This window comes from Dipodomys merriami, unplaced genomic scaffold (genome assembly GCF_024711535.1).
Source record: "Dipodomys merriami isolate MVZ:Mamm:240054 unplaced genomic scaffold, mDipMer1.0.p SCAF_4, whole genome shotgun sequence".
Classification (NCBI taxonomy): Eukaryota; Metazoa; Chordata; class Mammalia; order Rodentia; family Heteromyidae; genus Dipodomys; species Dipodomys merriami.
In genome coordinates this window covers 6,117,873-6,133,234 of record NW_027205603.1, presented here as the reverse complement: position 1 = coordinate 6,133,234, position 15,362 = coordinate 6,117,873, and the positions used below count along the sequence as shown (strand labels likewise).

Here is a 15,362-nt window from a genome sequence, read left to right as displayed (position 1 = left end):
ATTTGTCTACCCCTCTCCTTTCAAGTACCTGCTTCCTGGTATTAGGTTTTTCTTTTTCTTTTTTTGTCAGTTATGGAGCTTGAACTCATGGCCTGGGAACTGTCTCTGAGCAGTTTTGTTCAAGGCTAGCACTACCACTCTGAACCACAGTGCCACTCCGCATTCCAGTTTTCTGGTGGTGAATTGGAGATTAGAGTCTCACAGACTTTCCTTCCCAGGCTGGCTTTGAACCACAATCCTCAGATCTCAGCATCCTGAGTAGCTAGGTTTACAGGCGTGAGCCACTGGAACCCACCTGCTTCCTGGTGTTTTGTTTCACTATACTTTGATCTTGCCTTACTCAGGAATTACACTGTGTAATATGGTAAATTATGTATACGGGATTCAACAAAGCTGAATCCACAACAGAGGTATATATCCTAGTTTTTTGTTTTTTTTTTAAATTTACAGATTTATGACTGTTTTAGTTAGCTGACAATTTTTACAGACAACTAATCATTTGTATCCTCCTTTTCAGACAATAGAAAGATCAAAGTGAATGGAACCAAAGAACCCATAGAGTTTAAGTCCAATCAATGGTTTGGAGCAACAGTGAAAGCTCACAAAGGGAAAGTCGTGGTGAGTCTGAGACCCATGGCTGTGGGACTCCTGGGAGGTTACTGGGTACACTGACATGTTCTAATGCTCATGCCTAGAAAACTCCCTTTAGATAGGAAAGTATTAGACTTGTTGACATTTTGAAGGAATTAGGTGCTTAAAATTGAAACATTTTACATGGTGAAAGCTGTAGGAAATAAAATTGTTGATCAGGAAAAATCAGTTTGATATTTTCAAATATTTCAGAAGTGACTAAGAAAGATGGGAAAATAAAAATTACATAGTAAGGAGATGCAGAGTTCATTGCGTAAAACTGATTTAAAGAGTTGCTTAAAATTTAAGCAGAAAAATGGTATTAGTATTACAGGAATGTTTAAATCTACGGTGGTATCACATCTTGCTTAGAATAAATGGGAAAGTTTCTTTAATAATAATGATTTTTTTAAACTACTAACTGCTTGATTCTTTGATTTTGTTAATGCTTGTAAAATTATGTTTTAACATTTATCCAGCATGCATGTGCTGAATTTAATTCGACACACATTTATTAAGCAAATTTTACAGGCAAAGCTCTATGTGAAGTGTTCTTGCCAGCTCAATCAATTCCAAAAGAAGCTCCAATGTATGAGATTCACCCCTATCTACTTTACCATTCTGTATTAAAACCTTTCTACCACTGCAGGTTTTTGTTTGTTTTATTGACCTTTTAGAATTGAGGATGTAGTTGTAGAATGACCCAGGTAACTTACCTTCCTTAGAAAAGCTGCCTGAGCTACTTAGAGTCTTCAGAAGGATTTCTTAGCACAAAGACATATCATATCCACCATCAAAGACTTGAACACATTGGTAGTCATTAACATGTGCCTTTGAAATGTCCTGCCTCAGCCCTTCTAAAATGGCTGTAAGAGGCTCCTTTACCTTCAGTTTTGCCAACAACAAAAATCATGAAAAAGTCATTTCCATTACTGAAAATGAAGCCATCCCTTAATTACCAGGCCAACAATGAAAACTTTAGTGGTAAAGTAGAGGAACCTACATCCTCCAATTTGAAAATGTGCTTTTGAAAGCAACAGCTAGAGAAAGGACTAGTTCTCATTGTAAGACCTCACCTTACTTCATTTGCTATTTGAACTGCCATTTGCTTTTATGTAAGTCCAATTTGGGGAGTAAAAAAAAAAAAGAAATGAAAATGAAATATAAGTCCCTTGATTTCAGGAAGTTATTTTCTTTTTACTTAAAATTCTAGAGGGAAGAACTCTATCCTTTGTATATGTTTAATTTTTGTTAATTCCACTGTGTATTAAAGTTAAACATTGCTTTTGGAAGTTTGATGGGCTTTGACTACAGAGGTACTGGGGCCAATACATTTTCCTAACAACTGAACCTAATTTGTCATAAATTTAGGTGCATTAACAATCACTTGAATCAAGCTACTGTACTAGAACACTATGCCAAATACCTGTTTACTGCCTTTTATGTCTCATAGGCCTGTGCTCCTTTGTATCACTGGAGAACTCTGAAACCAACACCAGAAAGGGACCCAGTTGGCACTTGCTACGTAGCAATTCAGAATTTCAGCGCATATGCAGAGTACTCGCCTTGTAGAAACAGTAAGTTACTTTTCTTCCTTGAAGCAGAAATTTAGCTCCAGAGCTTTCCAATAACAGCAAGCTATAGTTTGTCAAAAGAGGGGGTCCATCCTTCACTCCTTTCTCTTCACATCATCCAAAGAGCAGACTTCCCAGACTTCCTGTCCTGACTAAGAAATCACAGTTCATTAACACAAAGCCAGCTTGTTCGTGAGCATATGGTTGATTTCACAGAACAAGGACATCAGTGAGATTATTTTCAAAAGAGAATTTAAGGCCTTCCCGCTTATGTTAATGCTACAGCCTAAACCCACTCCACAGATACTGTGAGCAATATGGGAACCAACTTGCTCATTTATATTAATGGTATGCCTTTGGCTTTGAAACTCATTCATAATTCAGGTGAGGAGGATATTTCACACACTCGTCAGTTCTACTTTGAAAGTCAACAAATGGTAGTGAATGAACAGTGTACAACTCTGGGTTCCCAATTTTACTCTGAGACATAATTATAAAGTATAGAAACATTCTGAAACAGCAGGAAGAAAGATTCCTTCAGTTCTCATAAGTTAGAATTCAACACGGGGAAAAAAGGAATGGCTTTGAGGGAGAAATAACTTAGCACCTATTAAAATTGCTCCTCCAAATAAATATTTCAAGTTGTTTTTTTTTTGTCGGTCGTGGGGCTTGCACTCTGGGCCTGTGCGCTGTCCTTGCTCTCTTCAGCTCAAGGCGAGCGCTCTACCGCTTGAGACACAGCACCACTTCTGGTTTTCTAGTGGTTAACTGGAGATAAGAGTCTCACAGACATTTCTGCCCGGGCTGGCTTTGAACTGCTATCCATAGTTCTCAGCCTCCTCAGTAGCTAGTATTACAGGTTTGAGCCACCGGCGCCTGGCCAAGTTGTTTTTTTTCTTTCTAACGATTTTTACGGAGTATTTTCCCTTAATATTTTGTTTCCTGCTTTAAAGGGAAACAATTTCAAAGAATGGTTATATTTCTTTCCTCTGAATAATGCACAATATTAAGTGTAAAAAGAATTGATTTTTGGAGGGATTTTAAGAAGGATTATACACTTATTAAATATACTCAGTGTAATACACTCATGTTCATATAGCAGTATATTACCTATTCACATATATTTTTGGATGTGTAAAACTGTTTTCATCCCTGAACTTATAAAAAAACTTTGAAGTTGTACACTTCAGCTTTTTAGGCAAACCTTACAAAATTCATAACCAGAAAGCATAATGTGTAGTTGTAAAAGAAGGAATGAACTTTGTTAACATGGACTGAATGGGATAGAAAGGTAATTTTACAAAATGAAGGGAGCATCTGGAAAGAATTGATGATGGCAGAGCTAAATAAAATCAACTAAGTTCTGAAGAAAAGAGAGGAGAGGGGAGGGGAGGGGAGGAGAGGGGAGGGGAGGAGACAGAGAGAGGAAGATATGTTCTAGGAAAACTGGAAGGCACAGATCCATTTAAAAACATCTGCAACAGGCCCAGCCTAGCCTATAAATGTTTCCTGTGAGGATATCGATTTCCTGTCCCACCCTCTCCCTTCAGTTTCCGTCCAGTCACAGCCTTGATAAGAGAAAAATTATTATCATTTTTCTGTCTAAGAATATCACTTAACTACTTAACCAGATTTGGGCTATCCTTTAAACACTTCAGAAATGATAGAAACTCTTTCATCATATGTTATAAATAGTAAATTTGTAATCATGTCATTTATTTATTTGACTATCTTTAGTTGTACAAGGGGGTTTCAATTCAAGATGTCAATTTACGTGTACAATGCATCTTGATCAGTGTCACCCCTTCCACCATTCAAGTTTGTAGTCTTAATTCCCTAAGAATATTGATAACAGTACCCTTGGAATCCTGATGTTTGCCTGTGTATAGTTCACAGCAGTACATGGTCAGATATTATTGGATAGTCAGTTAATGAATTACATTAGATAGGATAAAAATATATAAGCCACGACAGATAGTTTTATCTGTTGTGAACATTAGCATTGCAAAGTCCCTGGGAGAGTCCTTATAATCAGAAATGTAATTTTCCACTTTGCATAATATATCTTAATAGCATAATTTAAAATGAAGTTCTTGTTAGAAAGAATAAAAATAGAAATGTTTGTCTTGCCTCCATTGGAAACCTTGCCTACAGATGGTCTGTCTCAAGCTACCATCTGCTAGAAATCATAGAATTGGTGGCCAAGAAGAGAGGCAACTGTCAAAGGGACAGTTTGTGTGTGTGTGTGTGCGCGCGTGCACGAGCTCACGTGCACGCGCACACACATGTACTTGCGTGCCAGTTCTGGGGCTTGGACTCAGTACTGGACACTGTTCTTGAGCTCTTTTGCTCAAGGCTAGCACTGTACGCTTTGAGCCACAGCTCCACTTTTGGTTTCCTAGGCCGGCTTTGAACCGCGATCCTCAGATCTCAGCCTCCTGAGTAGCGAGGATTGCAGGTATGATGGCACCGAGCCCCAGTGGAGAATTTGGAATCCAGTCAGAAGATGGAGATTTTACCTCTTTGAATGAATAAATTGTAAAGCCCAATATAAATTCTTGCTCTTTGATGTTTTCCCTAAACATATACTAGTTTGTGCTCAACAAACCAATACAATAAGCTTAAAAAAATACATGGGCACTAGTAGCTCTTTCCTATAATCCTCATTACTCAGGAGGCTGAGATCTGAATATCATGGTTCAAAGCCAGACCAGCCAGGAAACCCCAAGAAACTCTTATCTCTGATTAACCACCAAAAATCAGGAAGTCGAGCTGGGGTTCAATTGGCAGAATGCTAGCCTTGAGCAAAAAAACCTCATGAACAGCAATGCCCAAACCCTGAGTTCAAGTCACAGGAGCAACACCCCACCCCCCCTTAAACACACAACCTTAAAAAAATTATTTCTGTTGATATTACTGTAGAGTGACATTGCTACTTGGACTAAAAATAGAGACAGAAGTATGTTTTTTAATTCCCTGGAATTAAGTTTTTAAATAAATACCAAGTATGTCTTGATCATTTTAAATTTAGGAATCATATAGAGAAAACAACAGAATATTCTGAACTGGCTATTAAAATACACTTTCAAAAGAATGACATTGTTACATCTGAATGTTTTGATTATTCCAGGCAATGTGGATCCTGAAGGCCAAGGCTACTGCCAAGCAGGATTTAGTCTGGATTTTTATAAGGTGACTTTTAATATTTAATGTGACTTTTTGTTGTTGCTGCTGTTATTTGCATATCTTCATTCCTCAAGCCCTTCAACAATAGCAACCATCAGAGACTTTATGTACATACATATCTAGTCACATCTGGCAACTCCTTTATGTTTTCTGTTTGATTTTTTTCCCATTTATATTACATAATACACATGCAACTCCATAATAAATATATGATTGAAATCTATAGTCTTCTCACCTCATGGAGAAATTATTTGTAAACAAAAAAACTCATGGAAATCAGTTTCTGAAAAGATCACAAGAAACTATCCATTGTTTTATCTCTTACCTGTAATCAAATGGTTTCATTTAATACTCCTGATATTAAAATTCACTACCTTTTGACAAAATTAAAAACAGACACCTAGTGCAAATATAAAGGATGGTGACTGTATGGTTTTGGAAATAGTGTGAACAAATTTCAAAGTCTGTTCTGTTCTACTGTCTAGTTGCCATATTTCTATCATTGATTTTTTATTTTAATTTTTCCCCTGCAAGTTACAGATTTAGGGAGTACAGAAAGAAGGCTATAAGTAGGTTTAAAAAAAATGTTTAAATGTCCTGGTGTGCTTTCTCTCCTGCAAAGATGTATGTAGGAAACATAATAGGCACAATTATGACCTTGAAAATAAATTAGAACAAAATTTCCTTTTTTTAAAATCACAAACCTTTTTCAAAAGACCATGCCTGCTAAATTGTACATCATTAAACATGTAGACATTTTGATTACCAGCGTCATTGCCAAAAAGCTGAACTTATCTATTCTCAAGGGGGGAGAGTTCAACTTGCCTACCAAAGTAAAATCATACAACGTGATAACACACTAGATAATTGAAACAAAAAAAAAAGGAAAGAACATGACCCGATGTGAATTGTCTGATATTAGGACCTCTTTGAAAATAAAAATGCTTTTGAGCAATATGGCATAACAAATTGTTAGAGCAATGCTTACTAGCAATAACATCACAGTTTAAAGTTTCTTTTTCACTTGTTCTTGCTGCCATTTCTGTTTTGCAGAATGGAGACCTTGTAGTAGGAGGGCCTGGAAGCTTTTACTGGCAAGGTACGTTCTGTTAGCAGAGATGAAAAGCATGTCTGAGCCAGGTGCCAGTAGCTCACACCTGTAATCCTAGCTACTCAGGAGGCTGAGATCTGTGGGTTGTGGTTGAAAGCTCATCTGGGCAGGAAAATCCATGGGATTCTTTTTATTTTTGGGGGGGGGGATCCGGTTGTGGGGCCTGAACTCTGGGCCTGGGCACTGTCCCTCAGCTCTTCAGCTCAAGGCTAGCGCTCTACCACTTGAGCCACAGCACCACTTCTGGCTTTTTTCTTTTTGCTTATGAGGTGCTGAGGAATCGAACCCAGGGCCTCATGCATGCAAGGCAAGTGCTCTACCGCTGAGCCACCTTCCCAGCCCCCATGGGATTCTTATCTACAATTAAACACTAAAAAAAGCCAAATGTAGAGTTGTGGCTCAAGTGGTAGAGCACTAGCCTTGAGCATAAAAACTCAGAGACCCACCTAGGCCCTGAGTTCAAGATCACTCTGAACAAAAGGTTTTGTCTTTGTTGATGTTTTTCTTTTCTTTCCTTTGTGTCTTATTTGTTCATTTATCTGTCTGTGGGAGGTAAGTGGGGCACAGAAATGGAGGGACAAAAGGTGAACAAATGGTGGTATTCAATAGACATTATGTGGGAAATGAGCTATACAATTTGTGGATGGGCATGGGAGGGAAAGACTGGGAGAGAATGAAAGAAGGGGTGACATTGTTCAAACAGAAATGTACTCTTTACCTGACTATTGTAACCGTAACCCCTCTGAACATCACCTTTATAATAACAATTTTATAAAAGATTGCTCTGGCTAAAACATGGAAAGTCAACAAAAGTAAATCATCAGCAAGCTAGTTATAAGGTTGTTTTGAGATTGTCAACTACTTTTCTGCTTCTAAGGTCAATTAGCTAGATGTTTTGGGTAAAGACATTACCTTCTCCAAGTGGTGATCGAAAAGCAGGCAAAAAAGTGTGAGAGACTGTGGAGGCAAAATAAATAGCCGCAGTGTGGCTGGATAAACATTGCGGGGGTCGGGGAGGGAGTATGTCAAGCTTATGTCTCCAACTTGTGCAACAGAGTGCCACTCAATAAGACAGAGATAACAGGAAGAAAATATGTTCGGAGTGGGTTGGAGAGAAAAGTTGGTGAGTCTGATCTTGATTGCATTGAGTATGGAAGTGTCGGGCTATCTAAGTGTTTCCACAGAGACACTTTAGCTATATAAATTTTTAACCTCCAGTTGGGAGCCAGTAGCTCATGCCTGTAATTCTAACTACTCAGGAGGCTGAGATCTAAGGATCTCAGTTCAAAGCCAGCCTGGGCAGGAAAGTCTGTGAGACTCTTAACTCCAATTACCACCAGAAAACCGGAAGTGGCTACTCCTATCTTCAACTAATCTTGAGTTCAAGCCTTGTACCAGCACAAAAAAAAAGGAAAGGAAGAAAAAAATGTCTGATTCAAATGATTTGCTGAGAATTAGCCGTGTCAAGGCATCTGCAAACATTTGACTGCTAAATGTAATTTAAAACTTCATACAGGCTGAGGATTGTGCTGTGTTCAGACTCAGCTAAAAGCAACAAGCAAAGACACTGTGTATATGAGAGCTAAATCCAGAGAAAATTGGCAAATCTTACCAACATTTCCCACAAATGTGTAAATACCATTGTCTTAATATCAGAACAGCCATTTCAATGCCAGTCATGGGGAACTATTTATGGTCTGGTTTAATGGGTGTATTATTATTGTTTTTGGATTTCAAACACAAAGACTGTGGGAACTATGTGTGAATTCCCAAAGAAAAATTTGGTTATAAAATTGGTGTTACATATTAGCTTTGAAAGTATTTCTCCAGTTCTTTCCAAAACAACATGAGATCACATTTTTACCTTAAATGTCCACAATAATTATGAGAATGCATAGAAACTGTATGGAGAGAACTACTATCTTTTAAGATATTTGTCTAGCCTAATGTAATCACACCTCAAGACTTGGAGAGTGACTTTATTTGGTAAAGATTAGCTATAGGTCTTATACCACTGTGGGAAGCCATGGATTCCTTTTTTGTTATTGTTAATATTCTGAATATTCAATCTAGCTTTTACCTACAATCATAATTGTATACTCTCTCTATGTAATTTAGGATAAAAAGTAAATGGCCCAGAGATTGTAAGTTAAATAATCTTGTTTAGTCTTTACTGAGTAAAGTGATTTAGATGTATTTTGAGAATTCAAAATATTTTATCAGAAGACCAAAGAAGTCACTCTTGGTAATGCCGACATCTTATTAGTAAAATATTGTGACCCACTTAAAGAATTCATGAAAATAGGGCTGGGAAGGTGGCTCAGTGGTAGAGTGCTTACCTTGCATGCTTGAGGCCCTGGGTTCGATTCCTCAGCACCACATAAGCAGAAAAAAAGCCGGAAGTGGTGCTGTGGCTCAAGTGGTAGAGTGCTAGCCTTGAGCTGAAGAGCTGAGGGACAGCACCCAGGCCCAGAGTTCAGGCCCCATGACCAGAATCAAAAAAAAAAAAAAAAGAATTCATGAAAATGTAAGACAATATTTATCAAAATGAATTCTAGGAAACAGAAACAAGAGGCTTTTTTCTTTGCTCTTGCACTCTTTATCTGAATTATGTAACTGTAACTCTTCTGTATGTCATTTTTATAACAACAACTTTAAAAATGACAATAAAAGCTACTTGAGAATTTTAAAAAAAACATAAAATTTTTAGTTCTAGTTTTTCTCATTGATAAGGACTCATAATTGGGTAGATAATCTGAGTTTCCTCCTAATTAAATGTTCTAGAAAAAAAATCACATAAATTTTACCTACAAATTATCTTTACTGTGATTATTTACCTACAAATAATCTCTACACTGATCAGATTTTCACTCTGATGATGATTTTGAATTACCTCTGCTCTGATCTTTGAAGGTGTAGGAGCTATGCCTGCTGAAAGCAGCAGAAACACATATAAAACACTGTATCACTAGCCAGTCACTGGTGACTCACACCTGTAATCCTAGCTACTCAGGAGGCTGAGATCTGAGGATCACAGTTCAAAGCCAGCCTGGGCAGAAAAGTCCGTGAGACTCTTATCTTCAATTAACTACCAGAAAGCCAGAAGTGGTGCTGTGGCTCAAGTGGTAGAGTGCTTGCCTTGAGCTGAAATGCTGAGGGACAACTCCTCCCGCCCCCCCTCCCCAGCTAAAGCCACCACCACCACCAACAACAACAACAACAAACCAATTCTGGTCTCCTGTCTGAATGGGAAATTCTACTCAGCCTTAACCAACTTGTCTTGCAGTTCTACTGATGAGCAGTACTTTAGTACTTTAAGCAAATCCATGTAACTTCCAGAGCAGCGTGTGGGGTTCTATATTTGCTGGAGGAGGGCCGACCTCTTGCATTTATTCAGTTAATGTATTTTGTTTCCACACAGGTCAGGTAATCACTGCCAGTGTTGCAGATATCATTGCAAACTATTCATTCAAAGATATTCTAAGAAAACTTGCTGGAGAAAAGCAGACAGAAGTGGCTCCTGCTTCTTATGATGATACTTACCTTGGTGAGAGCCATTGTTCAAGATATTTGTGGTTTCTCAAAAGACAGGTTAAATGCGCCTGCAAATGCTATTCCTCATTTAACTTATACTATTTAGCACCTTAAATTTTCTTTTCTAGTGACTGTTGGGTTTTTGTTTTCTTTGTAATACAAGTGGTTTTCAATCACGATGTGTAGCTTACAAACACAGAGCAGCTCTTTTCTGTTGGCTTGTTTTTGAACTGTTCTTTGTAGGCTCAGTAACTTGCACTTACACATAAACTACTATACTGGCAGCCGGCACTGGTGGCTCACGCCTGTAATCCTAGCTACTCAGGAGGCTGAGATCTGAGGATCACAGTACAAAGCCAGCCCAGGCAGGAAAGTCCATGAAACTCTTATCTCCAATAAACCACCAGAAAACCAGAAATGGCGCTGTAATTCAAGTGGTAGAGTGCTGGCCTTGAGCTGAAGAGCTGAGGGACAGCGCCCAGGCCCAGAGTTCAAGCCCCACGACCAACAAAAATAAAAATAAAAATACTATACTGGCAGTAGACACTTGGTATTAATTGGCAGGACTATTATCAATATTATGTGGAGAGCAACATGATTATAATCCTGACTTCTTACTAGAACATCAGCAAGAGACATTCCAAATGGAGAATGAAGGAAGGGGTGACACTCTCCAAGAAGCATTGAACTCATAACCTGACTAATGAAACTATAACTCCTTTATCCAACTACTTAACAACAACAACAATAATAAGCTAAGAAGCATCATTTGCCATTTACAGCTAATGGTGTTCATGTTCTGAAAATTGACTTCAGAATCTGACTTTTTCCCCACTACCCACTTAGGATCAGTATTAAGGTCTATTGGGCTTTAGTATTTAGCACTAAAGTGTGCATATCAGTGTGGTAAATTTTACTTTACAGTCTCTAATTTTTATAATATGTGTAGAGATTTCTTAATAAAACTATACCATTGCAGTATTTTTCTCTAGGAAAAACTCATTTATTAAGTCATGGTTTGTCTATTTTTTTTTCTTAACCTTACAATAGGATACTCAGTTGCTGCTGGGGAATTTACTGGGGACTCTCAACAAGGTAAAAGAAATTGAACTTATGTCATTTAAAAATGCATAGAGATATGAAAATGAAACAAAGAAACCTATTGGTGATGTTTTCAGGGAAGGGAATGGGAGGCAGGGAGTGTGATGAAGGGATCAGATTGTTTGAAATACAGTGTAAAGATATGTGGAGAGAGATTAATAAAATCTCCACCCATAAAATGCAAAAATAATTTTTAAATAGCATAAGGAAAAGTAGAATGTCATAAAATTGCCCTTCTCATTCTAGAAAATGGATAGAAATAGAATGGGAATATAGTATTCTTAAGAAAAATAAGAAAAATGTACAGAAATAGAATATAAATGATAGTATTCTTAAAAATAATATATTTTGGTGCATTTTAAACCTCATTGACTATGAAGAATCAGTAATTATCTAGTTAAGTAAAATATTAGAGCAGTAGTCCTGTGTTATGAATGAAAAGTATATAGACTTAGACAATAATTGTGTTCCTAGAAACAGATCTGATTTGAACATTTGAAATCCCTCTTTGTGTGTGTGTGTGTGTGTGTGTGTGTGTGTGTGTGTGTGTGTGTGTGTGTGTGTGTGTGTGTGTGTGTGCATGAGTGCATGCACCAGTCTTGGGACTTGAACTTAGGGTCTGAATACTGTCCCTGAGCTTTTATTTGCTGAAGGCTAGCAAGACTCTACTACTTGAGCCACATGTCAACTTCTTCTTTGTGCTGGTTAATTGGAGATCAGAGTGTCATGGTCTTTCCAGCCCAGAATTTATAAGCCAATTTCAAATGCCATCATCTCCTAAAATAAACTTTAACATCCTTCTATAAACTGTTTATTTTTATTTTTTTTTAAATTCTAATTTTTGTTTTTTTGTGAACATACCGTACAGAGGGGTTACAATTACATAGGCAAGATAATGAGTACGTTTCTTACCAAGCATTGCAGCCTCCTCCTTTGTTTACCCTTCACATCCCTTCCCAGCCTCCCCCCACCCCCCTACTCAATCCCCCCTCACCCCCCCCCCCCGCACCAAAGTTGTAAAATTCGTTTTTGACATGACAACTTGTGCTTCTCATAGTTGCAACGGGTCCACCTGTATCCTTAAACGACTTGTTCTTCCCCATCTCCTCCACAAATTATACTGACATCAAATATAGTGAAAGCAGGGGTTATACTGTGGGGGAGGGATCCTTCTATAAACTGTTACACCCCGTCACTTCTTACTTTCCAAAGGCACTTGCCATTCATCTACTTGTCAAACATTTTTGCACACCGACTATGAGCCAGGCTCTTTGTTAAGGGTGGAGCATGCACAAATGATGCTTAATCTCAAAATTTACAATCTACTAGGTCTGAGAGACATTAAATACTGAACACAAAATAATACTTCAAAACTCTGTAAAGTACTATGACAAAGGAATGTGAGGGTGACATTTGAAGGATGAGGGAAGGTCCAGACAAAGTACCCAGCTTTTATCTGATAAGGTGTGTAAAAGAGTAGAATGGTCCAGGAAATCTATCTAATTTGATACTGATAAGAGGAGCAGGACCCAGATGCACTGGGTTTTACAGGCCATGGAAAGGAATTGAATTTATGCAACATGCAAGACAGAAGCCATGAAATATTGAAGCAGAGGAGTAAATATAATACAATTGTGCTTGTGATCTAGAAAGCACAAAAAAAGAGAGAAAGGAGTAGAAGAACAATGAGAGGAAGAGAAATCACACTGGCAGATCACTGGCCGGATGAGGGTAGTGAAGAATGTGTTTTATGTGGTACTTTTATGCTCATATCTGTCTCCTTAACATGTATAAACACTTCCTATTTTTCTCCCTCACAGACTAGATTCTGTTTTGCTCCCAATGGATTCTTATGGCATTCTAAACCATTGGAGTCAAGATCCACATAATTTCAACTTCTAACTTCACTGCTGCTATATTACTTAGGATATAAGACCCTCCATGATTTTCATTTGCTTTTATTTAACTATTAATTATTCAGCATTAAAGAATAATCATACATAAAATACTAATGATTTAGTAGTAATTACCTTTTACTATTAATACTACCTCACTCAAAATATTATTCTGAATATCACATGAGAAAATGAACAAAAAAATACCTATCTTACCCAAGGTAGTAAGTGGTAACTTCTATTTACCTAATAATATTTATTGATTCAACTCATCATCAATCAATAAATGGCATTTTCCATCTTGTTTCCTATGAACATTGACTACATTTTAGTAAGTGTTTTATCTATTTCATAAATAATAAAATATAAATGTTACCTGGTCACCTCTAGGAGTCTTTCCAGATCTTTTAAGAGTTTTGTCTTGATAAGGTCTTCCAAGCAAAAATTTATAAAGTTTTTGCAGTTTGGTAGAAGTTGAAAATGTGAGTTTTTAAAACAATGTTTATTTTCTTTTAAATACAAGCTAGCTCTTAAAGAGCATCTCTTTCTATTAATTTTTCTTCAAGCTATTGAAAGGCTAGATATTGGAGTCACTATAGGAATAGAATCTGGAGACCAACTTCTGGCATTTACACTCTGAATTTCTTAGTTCTGAGACTTTCCCAGGTTATCTAGCATCTTGGAATTTCTATTTCTTCATTCCTAAAACAGGAATGATGGCCACAGTATATCTATCTCATATTACTTTTTTCAGGAATAAATGAGCTGGTGTTATATAATCATAAGACTGTATTAGCAATGCATGCTATATAATCTTAGCATTAACTATAGGAAAAATCCTAGGATTGAGGGACCATCAAACACAGAATTGAAAAAACCAGTAGTTTCACCCAAAAAGTCTACTCTTCTAATTTCTTATGGAACAACTCAGCAAAGGAAATGATAAACTGTGCCCAATTATTTTCTTTCTAAACTGCACTGAGTATGGATCCATGGAGATTAGTAGTAATCTACAGTAGCACATGCTAGGTTAGGATAATTAGAAACAACAGAAACTTAACAATAGCTATCAGAAACACTCAGACAACACTTCCACCTTTTTATGTGACTTGGAGATACCTAAAATAAAAGCACCATCAAGGACATTACAATCAGTTCATTAGTCCATGAGGAATTGAAGGCTTCCTATGTTCACAAATAATTAGACAAGAAGGAGTAAGAACTCTATGAAAAAGAATTACTGCCTTTAACTTGTAGAGTTGTTACTTTAGAGTCTTTGCACCTCTGTACTTGGTTCACAAAAGGACTTTACTGGACTTGAACCTTTAATAATTACACTCAATGTTTCTATGTATTGATTCTATTCTGCTGGGAAGATTCCTAACTTTCTTCCAGATTTAAGTGCATTTGTTACTTTAAAAGGCTTATGTGCCTTTATTCTTAATTTGGAATTGCACATGGTGAGCTGGCCCTGACCAATCTCAGAATGGATGCAGAAGAAAGATATAATGAGACTAACTAACTGCCTACCAACTATGAGCTCTACAGTGACTAAATCTAAGCCCAGTTTACCTGTGCATCACAATAAATATCAATGCCTCCGTTTAGAGGCTAAGGGAAATAGCTGAACATGGAACATAATTTAGTAAATAAAAGACCTTCAATAAATGCTAATCTTCTTTCTGCTTCTCATTAGTGGATTGGACAGCCAAGTAATGAATTTCCAAGTCAAGAACCCATTTGTTTTCCCTAAACATATTGTTGATATTAAGAAATTTCTGAATGACCATGACTTGCTGGAATGGATCTAAGAAAAGCCTACTTTCTTTTCTGACTGAAAATTTCTATAGTTGAGTGACAGTTCTAATTTGACATAGACCCTGAGCAATTAAAGTAGTCCCATCATTTATAAGTGATTATGAATATCTTTAACAGCTCCTCCCTGATGTGGTCATAAGAGACTGAAAACTCCAAGGTTGCTTTGTGTGATAGCAGATTAGTTTTTAAATTCTGAATGTTTGTGGGACAGGAGACATAGTGTTTTCCCTGCATCTTGTAGCATAATCCCCCCAGATCATTCTGCCTGACAAGAATGACCCTAAAATCAACCAACTAAACTGTAATTTTGATTTATTTCCAGTGTCAGGAAGATTTAATTCATGTCTCCCAAAAGGTTATTGAAAACTCGGCAGTGTATGACCCATTCTGAAAACTTTTGTGGCTAGGGACTCAATCCAGATGGCTTTATTTAGCTGGACTTCGTATTATTCTTCAAGAGCATGCTTTATCCTGCCTCTTGGTAGATAAATGATCCACATTCTGTCCTAGGCT

The 15,362-nt window shown here is 37.3% G+C and overlaps 1 protein-coding gene across 1 annotated transcript in view; it reads left to right on the top strand.

Annotated features, from left to right (window-relative positions):
- Positions 1-15,362, top strand: part of Itga8 (integrin subunit alpha 8) — a 162,292-nt gene that overhangs the window by 26,174 nt on the left and 120,756 nt on the right. The window contains exons 3-8 of the mRNA XM_069990426.1: positions 518-618; positions 2,084-2,207; positions 5,335-5,396; positions 6,444-6,489; positions 9,923-10,048; positions 11,086-11,130. Coding sequence (XP_069846527.1) covers positions 518-618; positions 2,084-2,207; positions 5,335-5,396; positions 6,444-6,489; positions 9,923-10,048; positions 11,086-11,130 — 504 coding nt within the window. The remainder of the gene's footprint in view (positions 1-517; positions 619-2,083; positions 2,208-5,334; positions 5,397-6,443; positions 6,490-9,922; positions 10,049-11,085; positions 11,131-15,362) is intronic.